This window comes from Eucyclogobius newberryi, unplaced genomic scaffold, assembly GCF_026437365.1.
Source record: "Eucyclogobius newberryi isolate DKJ021-1_F unplaced genomic scaffold, fEucNew1.0.hap1 SCAF_10, whole genome shotgun sequence".
NCBI classification, from domain to species: Eukaryota; Metazoa; Chordata; class Actinopteri; order Gobiiformes; family Gobiidae; genus Eucyclogobius; species Eucyclogobius newberryi.
In genome coordinates this window covers 28,444,044-28,459,843 of record NW_027315724.1, presented here as the reverse complement: position 1 = coordinate 28,459,843, position 15,800 = coordinate 28,444,044, and the positions used below count along the sequence as shown (strand labels likewise).

General features: G+C 38.3%; 1 protein-coding gene across 1 annotated transcript; it reads right to left on the bottom strand.

Moving 5' to 3' along the window:
- Window positions 1-5,394: 5,394 nt before the first annotated feature.
- On the bottom strand, window positions 5,395-15,235 carry barx2 (BARX homeobox 2). Its single transcript, XM_072453466.1, has 4 exons — window positions 14,864-15,235; window positions 10,451-10,754; window positions 7,541-7,625; window positions 5,395-6,566 (listed from the first exon to the last, which is right to left on the bottom strand). Exons 1-4 carry the CDS (start codon window positions 15,048-15,050, stop codon window positions 6,273-6,275), a joined length of 870 nt encoding a protein of 289 aa, XP_072309567.1. The 5' UTR covers window positions 15,051-15,235; the 3' UTR covers window positions 5,395-6,272.
- Window positions 15,236-15,800: the final 565 nt, after the last annotated feature.

The window sequence follows — 15,800 nt, the reverse complement described above, 5'->3', positions numbered from 1 at the left end:
ATCCGTATATATAGCCCATATATAGAGAGAGCCTGTATTATTACTCTGTGGCTGTTGATGGTTATAAAAGTAAGTCATTTTGAAAATTAATTTTACAGTCCCAAAAACAAACAACATCTTTGTAATAAAACATGCTATGAATTATTTAATGGCCCCAGTCACAGATGATTTTCTCCAGTATAAGAAATCCACTTTTAATATGTTTTTTAAATAATCAGTCTCTGTTTCTCTCTTCCACATTGGTCCCTAATGAGGAAGTGCCCAGTGCTTGTGTATGATGTAAATTGAATCAGGACCACCCACTCCACAGGAAAGAAACTTCTCATTGTTGCTTTAACTGATGTGAGGGCTGGAGGATAATGCTTTGATCCTCTTTAAACAAGATAGAGTTTAAGATTGTGTTGATATGTTTTGGCAGGTTTTCAAAATTTCCAACAGAACAGACATATTCAAGTCTTCTAATTATGTAATTAGATAATATGGCTAAGCAGCTGAAGATAACACCAAAATGAGAAACCATATTGGATTGGAGCATTCATACAGTTTAAATGGGTTGCTCCACCCAAACTGTCCAACTTGACAAAGCCCATATTAAGAAATTCGAAACACAATGTTGTTCCAAAAATTGGCAACTGTTCAAATAAATAATATATGACCATTGTATAAGTAAGTATACTTAGTCTGTCTTTATCAAAGATGCAGTGCTATTTGGCTGTATCAATTTAACTTTCTATTAAAAACATATTATAATACTGCTTACTACACAAATACAAAACTGTTCAAAAATGTACAGAGGACACATTAATTACTTGAGTAAAATTGTATTCCTCAAATTAAACTGGAGTGTTTGCATCTCAGCTTATGAATGAATACAAAGTGAATTACTTTGTGGAGAGCATGTTCCACCAATGAGACAAACAAAAGGAATGACCAGAAACACAAATCGATTCACAATAATTTTAATAGTCCTCCTCAGCAAACAGAATGTTTTTCTTGAACATGCTTACATGCTTGTTCTGACCAAGCCAAGCTCACGATATGGAGATGTGTCCTGAGCGCTGCACAGCAGACGCTCTCTCCTCTTTCAGGGTGCCCCAGCGAAGGATGAAGAAGGATGGGACAAATGTCTCTATGGTGACAATAAAGAGTACCTTAACTGTAACCTTAAATGCATAATTTAAAAAAAACATTTACTGTTCTGATGTAGATTTTTTTTTTCAGTTTTTCCAAACTTCAGAAACGAGAAAGACAAAGAGTTTACTTCAGTACTTTTTATAGCCTTTGTGCATTGCTCGGGGACATGGGCATCGAGCCAGATCTCAAAAGATAACATCTTGAAGGAAACATTACAGGAGTGCATACGCAATTCAAATCCCTCAAATGTTTATAGCAACGAGTGCCACAACAGGTGGAGGGGGACGGGCCATTGGCAGCCGCAGCACTTGTGATTTCTGATGCCTTCTGACAGCCAGTCAAGAGGAACTGACTCATGTCAAGGTGAGCCACATAAAGAGGGTTTTGTCTGCTCCAGCGAACGGACAGATGCTGCAGAATATTTCAATATTGCCCAAGTATCATTTGGGATGTGTAACCACGGGTCTATAACTTCTGCAGGCCTGTATCTATGCACAGACTTGAATACAAATTATAGGTCCACATAATGACAACATTTTTATGATGCTGGAACGTGCCACTTTGCACTTGTTTTCTAACTTGTAACTCCTCTAAGAATTACCCTTATTACAAATCTTATTAAGAGTGCATCTGTAATTTATCAGGGGTTCCCTAACATTGTGAATGTAATCATGTAATCATGTATTATTGCAACCCTTTCAGCCACAGTTGCACACTCCACAATTGCCTGATCACAGTTTTATTAATAATAAGTATGTTCAGGTCAATTCGCTAAGCCCTTAATGACAACAGGAAAACAACATTGTGTTAGCCCCGCCCATATATCTGTTAGGCCCACCTCTTTGCCTATAATCTGACAGCTGACCTCTGGCTGCTCTCTGACATCAGCGCTGCCAGCCCCTTCACTACCCCTCACATACTGGGCTGTCACAAGCGCTGACAGAGGAGAGGGTAAACTTGTTGAGAAAATACAGTCCCTTCACAGATTGTCACTCACCAATATCCATCCATGCTTGTTTTGATTTACTCTCTCTATTGGGAATTAGCTGAAGATGGGCCCGATCCCTCACCCGGCTCATTACCTGTCTCTGCTGGCACAGTTCAAGAGGCATTAAGACATTGAATATACAAATACCTTTTTCCAAAGAGAACAGGAAGTGTCCAACAGTGCAAAAATAACAATGAACAGGAACCAGAGTTGTCAAAATGTCTTATGGGTATTCTTGTGAGCTTGGGAGGTCAATGTTGATCTGTTTTTCCTCAATAGGTAACTTCTGTACTGTTGAATGCAACCACCAGGAGCTAAACGTCATTGGACATCTCATGCCAATCCTAAGCCCATATAAATACTGCTTTACTGCTCTACTTTCTATTTATATTCATTGGTTTCAGCCTCCGGTTTCAAGGTAATTTTTGCCAATATTTCATTTTTCATTTTTTATTTCGATCACTCCATGAACCCATGAATAAACATTGTAGACAAACTTAGAATAGTGATGTTAGAAGTAATTACCATATTTTTTAAAATAATTTGAATTTATTTTTAAACATCACAGTTTCTGTGAGTGAACGACAAGGACAGATAGTACACGAGTTTGAACCTGGGATTTCTTAAAATATGTGGGGATTTCTGAAGAGCCCATAATGCTGCGGACAGACTCGCAGAGCAACACAGTAGCTCCTGGGTATAGGTGCAATGACAGGTCTATTACCGCCCATCTCCTGAACAGCGGAAATGGTAGGACTTTTAGGAAGCCTGCAGCAAAAACAAGCACGGAGACATACACTTAACCCATGTATCCACTGTCTGATTTATGACTTTAAAAGTCTGCTGAGGGGAGGCCATGTCGTCTCTTATGGCGACCAAAACGTGAGCTGTCAGTGTGGAGGCCGCGTTGTTTCTCAGACACAAGTGAGAAGATCTTATTACAAGTTTTAATGTTATTTGTCTGCTATTATTTGATATTTCATTCATACCTGACCAGCAATCACCAACTGTCACTGACATGCACAAGGAAATCATAATATAATACATGATTCAATAGCCATTAGTGACATGAGATTGAATGTTTGTCAGTGTCCAGTATATTTACTGGACAGTGCCAGCCCTGTGCATCATCTATTTTAGGCCAAGCAAGAAAAAACTCTCTTGGCTTACTTGCAAAATAAAGTCATAAGAAAACATTTGTATTGTAATAAAACGGAACTCGAGAAGATTAACATTTCAATGCCTATAATTAAGACAATTAAAAGTATGACATGGATGCCTGCTATTTGAACAGGATGTTCTTAGTTCCAAATGACAGAGACTCTTTGTAGCACTTGACATGTGCACTCAGAGATTCATTGGCTGCTCATTGACAACAGTATGAAAGTAAATTGAGTGGTTCTTCTATATTTGGAAGAAGAGCCTGACGACATCTGCATTGCTCAACATGGCTCTATATATCCAGTCAACAGCCCTACTGTTACTGCAACGAGTGCTTCTCTCTGCTCTTTCAGAGGACAATAGCTGGCATTGTGCATGTTGCAGAAAGCATCCACCTTTATTGACTTAACTAAGCTCTTGGTTGAGCATGCACTCAACATTTAGAGATAACTTCCTCTGACCTGGCCCTCTCGCCTCTCACCTGGGCCCCTGCTAATTACCTGTGCGTACGTTAAGCCGACAGGTGAAGGTGTGCGATGGATGGGGGTGTGGTTGGCTGCAGCACTCACTCCGCTCCACTCCTTTGTGACCTGCTGCTGAACTTGGGCCTGTGAGAAAATAACAGATTTTTCAATTAGGCCACCAGTGTCTTGCCCGAGGGCAGATAAGAGAAGTCTTCCTTAGCTTGCCACACAACAATTAGCCTAAAGGAAGTTAAAGCCTCCTGTGAGGACTTGTATTAACTCTGTTTTCACCACATCATTAGGTTTGAACCTATCATTTGTAATTGAAGTCCAAAATGATAAACAGTCAAAAAGGTTTTATGGCCACAAATGTATGCAGGTGTAGAGCTGACTCACTGAGAAAGATGTAGTTAAAATAAAAGCTATAAGTTATTCATTTGATGAATACTTGCTGTTCACATGTTGATCCCAAAGCTGCAGAAATGGAGTGGTGCATATGTAGAAATGAAAAACAAATCCCTGTGTGCTGTATGAAGTAAAGTCTGGATTAAAGTTAGATGAAATTTGAATTGACTAAACCATATATTTTCGATTATTGTGTTTTCATTCAGCTTTTTGTTTTTTTTTAATCATATAAATTATTAGTACCACTTTATAATAACTACACATTAATTTGCCTTAACAAAGCATGAACAAAGACTAAATTAAAAATGAACATATAGTTTATTATGCATTATTCAGGTTTAGTAACTGCTTAATTAAGGTTAGGGTTAAGAGTTAGGTGTAGAGTATTAGTTAAGTAGTTACTAGGTTACGAAGCGTTCTTAAAAAACTTTGTTCACTATGAATAAAGTCTATGTTTAAGGCAGGAATAAGTGTAGTTATTATAAAGTGTTATCAAGTTGTATTGATGATTATATATTTCCTATGATAAGTGTTTAACAAAACTATACACTGGACACATTAGCAGTGAATGCCTGTCAATCACCTGCAGTGTAAACATGATTTATTGTATCGAAACCCGTGTGTTTTATCATCTTCCACAGACTTGACAGGCGCATGCACACACAAATGAAGAGGCATGTTTGCACAGGGCGTTTAAGCACCGGGCACAATCACTCAGTGCAAACCACCAGTGTATGCTTTAGAAACCATCCGTGTCCGCCATCAACCACTAAAAATATTCTCCAGACTCCTCTGCATTGGCTCAGGGTCACGACGAGCCCTTGGGTGCACCACAGGCCAGAGTGTTTGCTGTGCAGATAAAGATGATAAATGTCACAACGCAAAGTACTTAAATGCTTTGTTCCGTTGGACGTGATTTGTGGTGAACTTTGACAAAGTCTAATATTTCTCCAAATGTGTCTCTGTAATGGCTCTTGCCCACACATCAACCTGTCATGGCTACTGTAACTGTTTGATTTATACACTCGCTGTACGTGGCTGACAAGTTATAATGTTATTGTGTGTCACATAAAAATACATTTTAGCGTGTGTGTATTAAACTATAATATACTACTATTAGCTTTACTGTTTATGTTGAGATGCCCTTCCAAATGTGTGTCACCACATTCAGCCATGTCTGGGACGAAAAACAATTCTCCCTGAAGAATTTGAAATATTTATAAAAAAATAGATCATAACAAATACAATTTATGAGACCATTTTATTAAGTGTATTTAAATACATAAACACACGTGCATGGAGTAAAAATACATTTATACACATAATTTTAAAAAACAAAAAAAACTGCAAACATGCATTCCCAACAAGGCACTATTTACATCTGAAAAATACTGCAATATTATATGAAAAATCTTTATAATTCATAAAAAATAAACTGAATGAAGCAAGTCAAAATAGTGTTGCAATGCAAAACTCATGCAAGGTTTGCACTTCTAAAATGATACGGGATGTTGTTGTTCTTGTTGTTCAGGAATTAAAATTCAAGAGTTAAAGTATTTATAAAAGAAAATTAAAATGATGGCAAAAACACAGAAACTATTGTATTGTATTTCACGTTACAAATTTCCAGTATTATATTTCATACCTTTCAAATATTTTACAGTTCATGGCTTTACATTCATATAATAGAATTCCGCAACTTGTCTAGATATACATGTCTTAGAAACAAATAAAAACTGCACTGTAAAATTCACTTCAAACATAAAGTGAAATTTCATCTGAGAACATGGAAGGCACTGTGTAGCAAAAAATAGTTTTGGCAGTGAGGGTCTATTACATATCTATAGACGACATTTAAGGCAAACATTGATATTTTGGCACATTTCAGAAGCTTGAGGCAGATATTGATAGTGTTTTGAAAATTCCTGATTTTTACCAGTGCAACGAGCATAAATACAGCTCATATAATACCACTTATAATACCAAGGCTACATATTGAATTTTGGTTAGAGTCACAACCCCTATTTAAAACATGTGGCTATAACAACATAGGCATTTTACAGTGACCCTGAGGCACTATTTGTTCTGGCTGGCGTCAGTCTTTGGCATATTGATAGCATTTAACTCGTATTGCGGCATTCTGACGGCATTACGAGCTGCATCTTCTCCGCTTCTTCCGCCACCGTGGCCGTGTTATGAGTTCCCGTTTCCGTGACGTCCTCCAAAAACACCTCTTGCTCCTCTTCTTGCTCGTGAGCCAGCGCCGTTTCACTACCCGCTCGCTGCCGCCTCCGCTCCTCCTCCGCCAGCTGCAGTCTGCGCTCCTCAGCTTCAATCTCCTCCGTCGTGGGGATAGAGTTTTTCTTCGGTCTCCCTTTTGGTTTGGTGGGGGCCTCGTGACCTCCTTTAAGGACCTACAATAATACAGAGACAGGTTGGCCAGGGCAGTGGTGATAATAAATGGCAGTAGTTAAAGGCATTGCGGGCTATCATAGTCATTAAAGAAGACGGATGGCCACTGGCTGCTCCCCTCTGCACTCATTTGTCTGTAATGATTTGGATTGTTTTTTTGTTCTCTCACTTCTGTTGACCCTTCTTCTAAAGTGTTTGCTCTCACTGCTGTCATCACCGCTCACACTCACCTCCAGACTATTACCTCTGGTCACAAATAATAGTTTCAGTGTATAGCTTCCTTTACATTGCTTTTCTACTGTAAACCAAAATTGGTTTGAATGTATTTGATGGCGGTTTAAATGCACGGATCAGACATGCATGAAATACGTTGTGATTAAAGCTCAGTATCTTGATAGTTTTGAAACCGGAAAAGAAATGTGTCACAAACTGCAGAAATATTTCAAACTGAAGTTGTTCTTGAATCCTTTGGCGTACAGATATTTGGGTGGATTTTTTGTTTTGCTGACCCTCTGTAGTTTTGGCTTCTGATGTCTGATTTACTCTAATTATAAGTGTGATTAAGCTCTGCACAGACGAATATCAGATTTTCTTTGGTAAATATAAAGAGCAGTAGAGCTGGTGTCTGGAGGGATGGTCTTATTTACATTGATTTGGGCATTTGTTGGGTTTTGATCATTCCTCTTTCAAAACTGAAGCTAATTTAATAGAAATGTGTATTAGGGACTTGTAATAAAGTAAAAATATCAAGGTGGAATCCATGACTAAATAAATAAATCTTGTTTTGAAGTATAAACTGAGCCTAATTCATCCCAATATATTTTATACTTTTTATCTTTACCATGTCCACCAGCTTGATTGTTCCCTTTCATCAGATGGTGGACAAAAAGGAATAAATGCAGAAAAAGTCAGAGGGCCCGCCGATGGGCCCACCTCATCGTTACAGGTATTCAAAAATGATTTAAAAAAGATTTACCATTTTCTTCCACTTCATGCGTCTGTTCTGGTACCACGTCTTCACTTGGAGCTGAGTGAGTCCGAGTGACTGTGCGAGGTCTAACCTGAAAAACAAAGGACACCAGTTTTAACACCTGCTATTTCTTACCCTTGATTTACTGTTTCCTTTTTATGTCGCGAAATGAACGTTTCAAACAGTGGGATAAGAAAGCACTTAAGTTTTGTCTTCCACATCAAAGCTGCCAGACCATGCTGACACTGTACACCTGCACCTGTAGGAAGTGGTGGGGAAACTGGTGCTCTAGGTTTGGTAATACAATCATCCTCTTGTGGATAATAATGATTGGTGTTGAAAATGGGCTAAAATGCATCCAGCACATGTGTTGATCCATGACTAAAATGTCTGTGGGCCAGTCGGTAATGCAACACCGCAGTGAAAGACACTAGAAATAACAAAATCTGATTTGAGAGGGAAGGTTTATCTGATTGGTTACAAAAGAGACTTCCTCTTCTCTGAGCTTCTAAGATAAAGGTTATTAACAGCACTCCTTTCATGAGCTACACCATAAAATGTAAAATGAGGAGTACTACTATTTTGGTCATTTTAAATCCTGCACTTCCTTTGGGGGCTACTAATCTTTGCAATGAAATTAAATAAAATCTAAATTACTCAAAAAAAGTACACTTCACTTTTCTCAAAACATGCAGTGATTTAGCAGTCAATATTCAAGACATAATAATGGTAATCACTGTGGATTAGTTTGACACTGATTATTATAAGTCAGGAAAGAAGTCAATCATTTTTACACCATGATAAAAATAATCTGAGATGTTTACTGATGCCATGGTTTCAGCAGTCAACACCGCTGTGGTCCCATGCCAAGACAAAAGGAATAAAACTGCAGTTATCTTTGGATCACAACAAACTGAAGTGTGAAGCATGCCATGTCTTTGATGTAAGGGGAATTTCTAGCTGATGTTTCACTGCCAGCTGGGTGTTTAATTAATTTTCTACAGTGTCAGGGTGGGAGACTCTGAAGGGCGCTGCATGGGTGGCTGGATGCATCGTGGTGTTCGATCTCTGGGATTTAACAGGAGGCAGGGCGACTTTCCAGGGGCCGTGGGCGAGCCGGGACGGGACATATTTAATAATGTATCGTGGGAGTTTTCCTTCACAGATGGCATGGAAATGGATTCAGAAAATAAATCTGAACTATTTTTGAGCATGTTGAAATGTTTTACAGCACCCCGTAATAGCAGATGTGCAGATTGTTGTCTTGTATTGTTGTCTTGTATTGTTGTTCAGTAACATAGTCTTTGCACTTTGTGAACTTATTTCTCCATTGTTATATAAAAGGAAAACCCATGTTAATAATGCATTTTTAAAAAGATAGGCATTTGTTTATTTTTATGGCTCAGTGAATATTTGTTGAGTATTCGTGCAGTAGATTTGAATCACACGGGGTGCACGGTGGCAAAGGTGGTTAGCGCTCTTGCCTCCCAAGAAGGAGATCATGGGTTCAATTTCCGGACCAGACCAACATCACATGATCTCTCTGGGTGAAGTCTGCATGTTCTCTCCGAAGACATGTGTTAGGTAAAAAATGGTAACTCTAAATTGGCCCTAGTGAATGAATGTGAGAGTGTAATGTCTGTGTTGGCCCTGCGACAAGTTGGCCACTGTCCCCGCCTAAGGCCCGAAGTCACTGGGATAGGCTCCAGTCACCCGTGACCCCAAAAGGGAACAAGCGGTAGAAAATGGATGGATGGATTTGAATCACAGATTTTTATTACATTTATGTTTGAATGGCACAATGGCTTATTGGGAAAATAGCCTTCAGGGTGAGTAAAAGTCATACTAAAACTGTAAAATGTTCAGACTAGCATTAGACCAAAAACTGACCTTGCAGTTTGGCCGTTGATATTAGTGTGCATATATTACCTCATCTTATTGTGGCAAATGAAACACACTTTTATAGATAGTGCACCTGCACATGTGCAATATGACTGGCAGTCAATCAATGTAAAACATTTGTGTTTGCTTTTCTTGGCAGCTCTCCCTGTTTCCGTGAATGAGGCAGTGTTAAATATATAAATATATTGTATATATATATATATATATATATATATATATATATATATATATATATATATATATATATATATATATATATATATATATATATATATTCTCTTCACAGTTGAACCGCTCACGGTTAAAATCTTGTAAAATCTTGTCCCTACTAGAATTCTGAGGTAATGCTTTTGGCTCCTTCAAATTCACATTACTCCAACTATCCCCAGAGGATAAATGAAAAATTATGATGCCCGGTTAACCTCGTCTTATAATTGCATTTGAGGTCTAGTGAATGCCTGCCTTTCGTAGGTTTGTGAATGTGATGTGTTGTGAAAATGCACTTAATTGCAGGTTTGTTTTAAGCAGGTTATGAAAATGTCAACGCTGAGTGACACTTATACAGCCTGAGTCAAGTTGCTCTTATAGATCGGGCTGAAATGTAATAACTTCAAAATGAAATATTTTCATTATATTATATGTTCCTTATTTATGACACATTCTCACAAAATCATTTGAGCTTTGAGGCAGAGCAGAAGTGATAACATGAGTTCAATAAGTCACTTTTATGTGGGTGTGTTTTTTTTGTATAGAGTTTGGTGTGACTTCTGAATACAAATTTGAAGAGACCACTGGTACAAATACATTCAACATAATCACAAATAATTATCATAAGAGAGTAAAGTTAAAAAAAATGAGAAGTAAAAATGTGTTGTACTTTATGAGTACCCGAAAAGGACAATAATTGTTTTATGTTATTTTTTTTAGTTTAAAAAAATAAACCAATTATAACTAAAGTGAATGAAAAAATGACAACTAAAATGATGAAGTTATTATTATTTCACTTTTCCTAACCTGTCGGGTGTGGAGAGATACTTCTGCTTCTGAAACTTCTTCTCCAGTCCCATGAGCTGCAGTTCGGTGAAGATGGTTCGGCTGCGTCGGGGCTTCTTGTGGCGAGACGTGCCGTGCTCGGTGTCCGACTCGCTGCTGATGCTCAGGGGCGTCTGGCTGGGCGACGGCTCGGGGCCAAGCGGGTGCTGCAGGTGAGGGGGAAGCCCGACGGGAGAGGTGTCCCGGGGCAGGTGCGAGGGGGCCAGGGTGGGGGGCTGCCGCGTGATCACGGAGAGGAGCGGGTAAGCGCGGAGAGACGCCGAGCCTGCGGGAGGAAGACCGTGAATCAAACACACGCAGTAAAAGACCTCAGCTGCACCGTTATTGATCGCTCATAATTGCCGAGACGGGTTGATATTGTAACTGGGTTATTTTTGCAGCGGAAAGTGTTTTTCTTCTGACCCTGAACATGTAAGAGGCCGTGAACTCAATGACGCACAACATGTTTTACAAAGCTATTCTGGACCTCTACTACTAAATATACTACTCCGACATAGTAGCGTCCATTACTTTATAGTGCCATTGTGGATCCCCATGACAACTTGAATGACATTAAAATACAAGTCATTTTATTATATGTACAAATTCTACAACAATACTTTACCTCTAGCATGTGTATAATCTCTAAAACAGCTTTATTACTCCAACAACATATTTCAACGTATTTAATAGCCACTTTTCTATGGTTACTGCGGGTTTAGATTTTTACCTGCTTTGGAATGAAAAGTGATTTGAACACGAAGAGGTTATGAACTCAGACTGACACGACAGACACGTTCTGCATTTACACTGCCTTTTAGTGAATCTTGCATGAATGATTATCAGCTTAATTTTGTTAAGTGTGATCTTCTTTGCTTCAGGATAAAATAATGTTGAAATGCAGACTTCATCAGAGCAGAAAGAATTTAAAAACAGAAAGGAGCTAAGTATTAACAAAGAAATGCAAAAAAAGAAAATGAAAATAGATTGTGTGATAGAATGTAATCGTAGAAATTATAATATAACTCAACAAGTATGGCATGTAAATTATTATTATTATTTTAATGTCTCTTGATATGCTCAAATCAAATCAAATTTCAAAAAATAGAACATCTTAATTTTCATATCTTCAAACACTTTTAACACACATAGTTGTGTGAATAAACTGTCTCATAGTGACTTCTGCCAAACGTCAACAGATACTTAATTTATTTCTACAATTAAAGGATAATAGTAGCTGCAAAACGGCGCAAGATCGGGCAATAAAACGTACTTAAGATGTGAGTCAAGGGTGAGGAACTTAAAGTGCAGCGTGTAATCGCACATATACTTTGCACACGCACGCACGCACACACACACACAAACACACACACACACACACATACACACACACACACACTGCCTTGGGCTCATCATGACATCATACTAAGACACTGAGGTCACTAATCCTCCAACGTGAGTTTGCAGCAACAGGTCCAGACAAGAAACCCTCTTTTCTCTGCAGCTTTGCACAATGTATCATTGTTGCAACAAATTATTATGATTTGAAAATACATATAACCAACTATTTGTTAGACGTGTCAATTGTGTTTCCTGATCGGTTTTAATTTTAGAAAACATGTGGAATGTGGTTGTAACATTTTGTGAAATGATCTGTTTAAAAGAACTAGAAAACAAAAGTAACTCGTAAAACGTCTTTAACTGACATGTTGTTGACAAGTGCTGAGACCGTCTCAGCATCTGAGTGTTGAACTAGTTCAGAACAGATCTTGCAACTTTAGTGTAAAATTATAAAAAATAAAATTGGCATTAATTGTCCAAACTTATGAACTTATGATAAACACTGAAAAATTAAACACTTTTTATTTCTACTTCCTTTGGTGCAGTTATATGCATACTGATTTGTGAATGTACTGAGTACACTCATGTGACCCCAAGTGTGTTTTACATTATATAATAAGTGCAAAAGGCCAACGTGTACATCTCAAATATCAGCTTTAATTATTGTGAAACTTTTTATCGTAATTTAATATTATTATTATATACAAAACCAGAACAGTTATTATTATGTTATTATTTGTGTGTAAAGTCTTGAGAGCACATCAATCAGTGTGAAAGGAGCAACAAGTTTCTTTAATCCAAATGTATTGCCTTTAATTAACCTTCTTTACCTCGAGGATATGGAACAATAAAATCTGATATTTTCCCAGGCATATTTGCACTACATTTTTTAAACTGAGGCACTTCTAAGAAATACATTAAACATTAGCGATAACTGTTTAATTTGATACCTATTCACTGACACGGGCTTCTCGTGATGAAGTAAAATAAGCCTGTGGCACAACCTGCTTTAACAACCAGTTTAGAACTCATTGCTTGTTGCGAAAGAAAAAATCTGATGACACTTGATGAAGAGATGACAGATTTCTGAAACATAATCCACAAGAAAGGAGTTGTGCTTTATCTTTGTGTATGTGACTTTGTACCGATGCGATGACAGGGGTGAAATCAAGCCTATCTAAGCCTAATGGTCCACTTATTGTATGCAAAGGATTAAGTTTGGAAATACTTTTAGTTATTTGGAGTTTAAGCCATGAGTCAGAACCCAAACTAGAACAACGGTGGCCTCAGACTGTAAACCTTCATTGTTTATTCATTTAAATTTTTCAACTGTGTAATTGCGCAGCTAGTTTATAGTATAAAATATATTGATAATATGTCTGAATAGTGGTGTTATAATGTGTTTGAAAAAGAGCACTTTGACCTGTCAGAGCTTCCAAGTTTGAATAAGTTTGAGTGATGGGTGCTGTTGCCTTGCATAAAGTTGAATTTGTCTGAGGGGTTCAACTTTTAATGTTATAATCATTGACACAGTTAATTTGTTTCTTTTCGCTTTCATGCATGGTATTTTTCTTAAAGTTTCAAATGTGATTATGGTGCAATCTCTGAGCTTCAAACTTTCAAACCTCGTTCAAGGGTAGGGCTTTTTGACGGACTGAAAGATGGAAGCCTAAATTAAATAGTCAAACATGCTCTTACTGCACGGTTAAGGACTGAGTCATTGCCTGCTGATCCTTTGTGCTAAGACAAAATGGGTACATGTTAATAACACACTAAAAATACATAACCACTGAACAACATAATAAATCATTTTGCCCTGCCACTTTTATTATTATTTTATATATTTCTAAAAGTCATTAAAAAAATCACCTGACTACGCAATTCGTACACAAAACGAGATACATTTTGAATATGTATTTGTTTGAATGACAAAATGACCTGCTGTCTGAAATGGCAGACAAAAAAAAAACCTGACAGTCTCTCAATGTCCTCTACTGGCAGAAAGATGGAAAAAGCATCTGCACAATCTTCACTCTTTAGGGAACTTCATACGCTGCCAGTTTCTATTTAAAGCCCTTAAAAGCCAATGATGTTGAGCAATATACTGTGTCTCACACCCACGCAGTTACAAATAAAGCGGTGGGCGAACTGCTCTGATATGCGGGCCCATCAGGTTACCCCCCATGCCCGGCTCCATGCGCACAGGAGGGTGCCAGAGCGCAGCCGCCGCACACACCGACTCATATCACGGGGATGAGGGGGTCCTATTTTTATTCACTCACCGCTGTCATCATCAAATTGCACGGGCTATTATTTGAGACTTTAGGGCAATTATCTTAATGGTTAGTGCACGTGGCGAGCCGCGAGTGCTGTTCTTTGGATGAAGGTGGAATTACAATTAGCGAGCAGCCAGGACGCTTTGTTTAGATCAGATAACAAGTGTTGCAGCAGCTGTTTGGTTGTCTTCTGCAGAATCACATTTGAATTGAGTTGAATTGAGTTTCTGCCAAAGTTGGCCACAAATATATTTAGTACCTATTACAAATAATGTGGATGTTGTTTCCTTTCTGGCTGGATGAAACCAATATTAGAGCATCGGGACAAAACAAAGGGCCACAACTATTTGTATTGAAGATTACGTCTCACTTTAACTCCATCAATCTTCTTATTTATCATCATGCATCCACAAGCCTCGGAGCGTTCACCACAATATAATTAAGATCTGATATTGGCGCGTATACCAGAGAGGTTATTTCCGGTGCAGATAATGTGTGATCAGTGGAAAAGATAAGGAGCTAAAACATGTTGGGCCCTGCATAAATTAAAAAATAAAACTACAACGTTGAGATTAATGAAACTAGGGTAAGGTTGATGCTGTGTGCCTTTGTGATAAGACAATTGCCTATAAAAAGCAACTGAATCAACTGAAGTGAAGACGTTTTTCACATTGAATCTCTTTTACGCCTAACCAAATGTTAGATAAACACAGCAATATTGTATCTAAAATCGAATGGCAAATGTGTTGTCTTGAGCAAAGAAACACAAAGAACTTACCTGGACACGAATGGAGAGGCTTGGGTCGAACGATGAGCGAAGGGCACACGGAGTAGAGAGAAAGTTTCTCAAAATAATCACAAGTCTCTTTGGACAAGATCTCGTCGATCATAAAAGTCTTGTAGCGTCTTCTTGCCGCTTTGAGCTGCCCCGGGGTGGAGAGCCTCAGCTCGGCTTGACAGTGCATAATGTCTCCCTCTCAGTCAGGTCTCTGCCAGGCACTTCTGATGAGTGTCGTTTTGACAAAAAGAGTCTTCTAGAGGTGAATGGGCTGATTCAACAGGTCAGGTTCGTGCATTTGAGCAGCACATTCTCTTTGGAACTAGCTCAGTTTATGAAAGGTCGCTAGAATAATCCTGATCTGAAGCTACACTCGGCGCTACTATGAAGTGACTTTGGCGTGCGCTGCTATATAAACCATCGGAGTCTGAACACATCTTTCCTCAGCCTGCCCCGCCTCCCCGCTCTGCTCCCGAGCCGAACACGCGCGCTCAGCCCTGTGCAAACAGACGCGCACAAGTCTGATCACAAAAGCTCCACAACTAAGGGAAGAAAAGAAGTAGCCTACGCGTGGCAACACTTTATTTAGTTATTTGTTTATTATTTTAGTCTTCTGCAGAATAATATATCATAAATATATTAAATATTATAATAAATGTACATTCAAACTAGATAAAATATAAATAAATACTTGGTTTAAAGACGTGGCTCGTGTGTAAATAAGGGTTCATGGATCGCACTACACAATCACCCAAATTCATTCATTCAGTTTGTTGGTCTATTTGTTGGCCCCCATGAAAAACTTATAAGATGCTTTTGTTTTGGGGGGGAAATGTTCTACACTATGTAGTAGTCTGGGACAGGGACATTATGTCTTTATATTCCAATTTTGTCTAAATATGTTTGAACAAAAACACGGTCCCTCAATGGAAAAGAG

Excerpts from the sequence above, each read along its gene's own strand:
- barx2 (XM_072453466.1), bottom strand. The coding sequence starts at position 15,050 with ATGCACTGTCAAGCCGAGCTGAGGCTCTCCACCCCGGGGCAGCTCAAA. Across the intron at positions 10,755-14,863 it reads GCCTCTCCATTCGTGTCCAG|GCTCGGCGTCTCTCCGCGCT; the intron begins GTAAGTTCTTTG and ends TTCCTCCCGCAG. Across the intron at positions 6,567-7,540 it reads GCATGAAGTGGAAGAAAATG|GTCCTTAAAGGAGGTCACGA; the intron begins GTAAATCTTTTT and ends GTATTATTGTAG.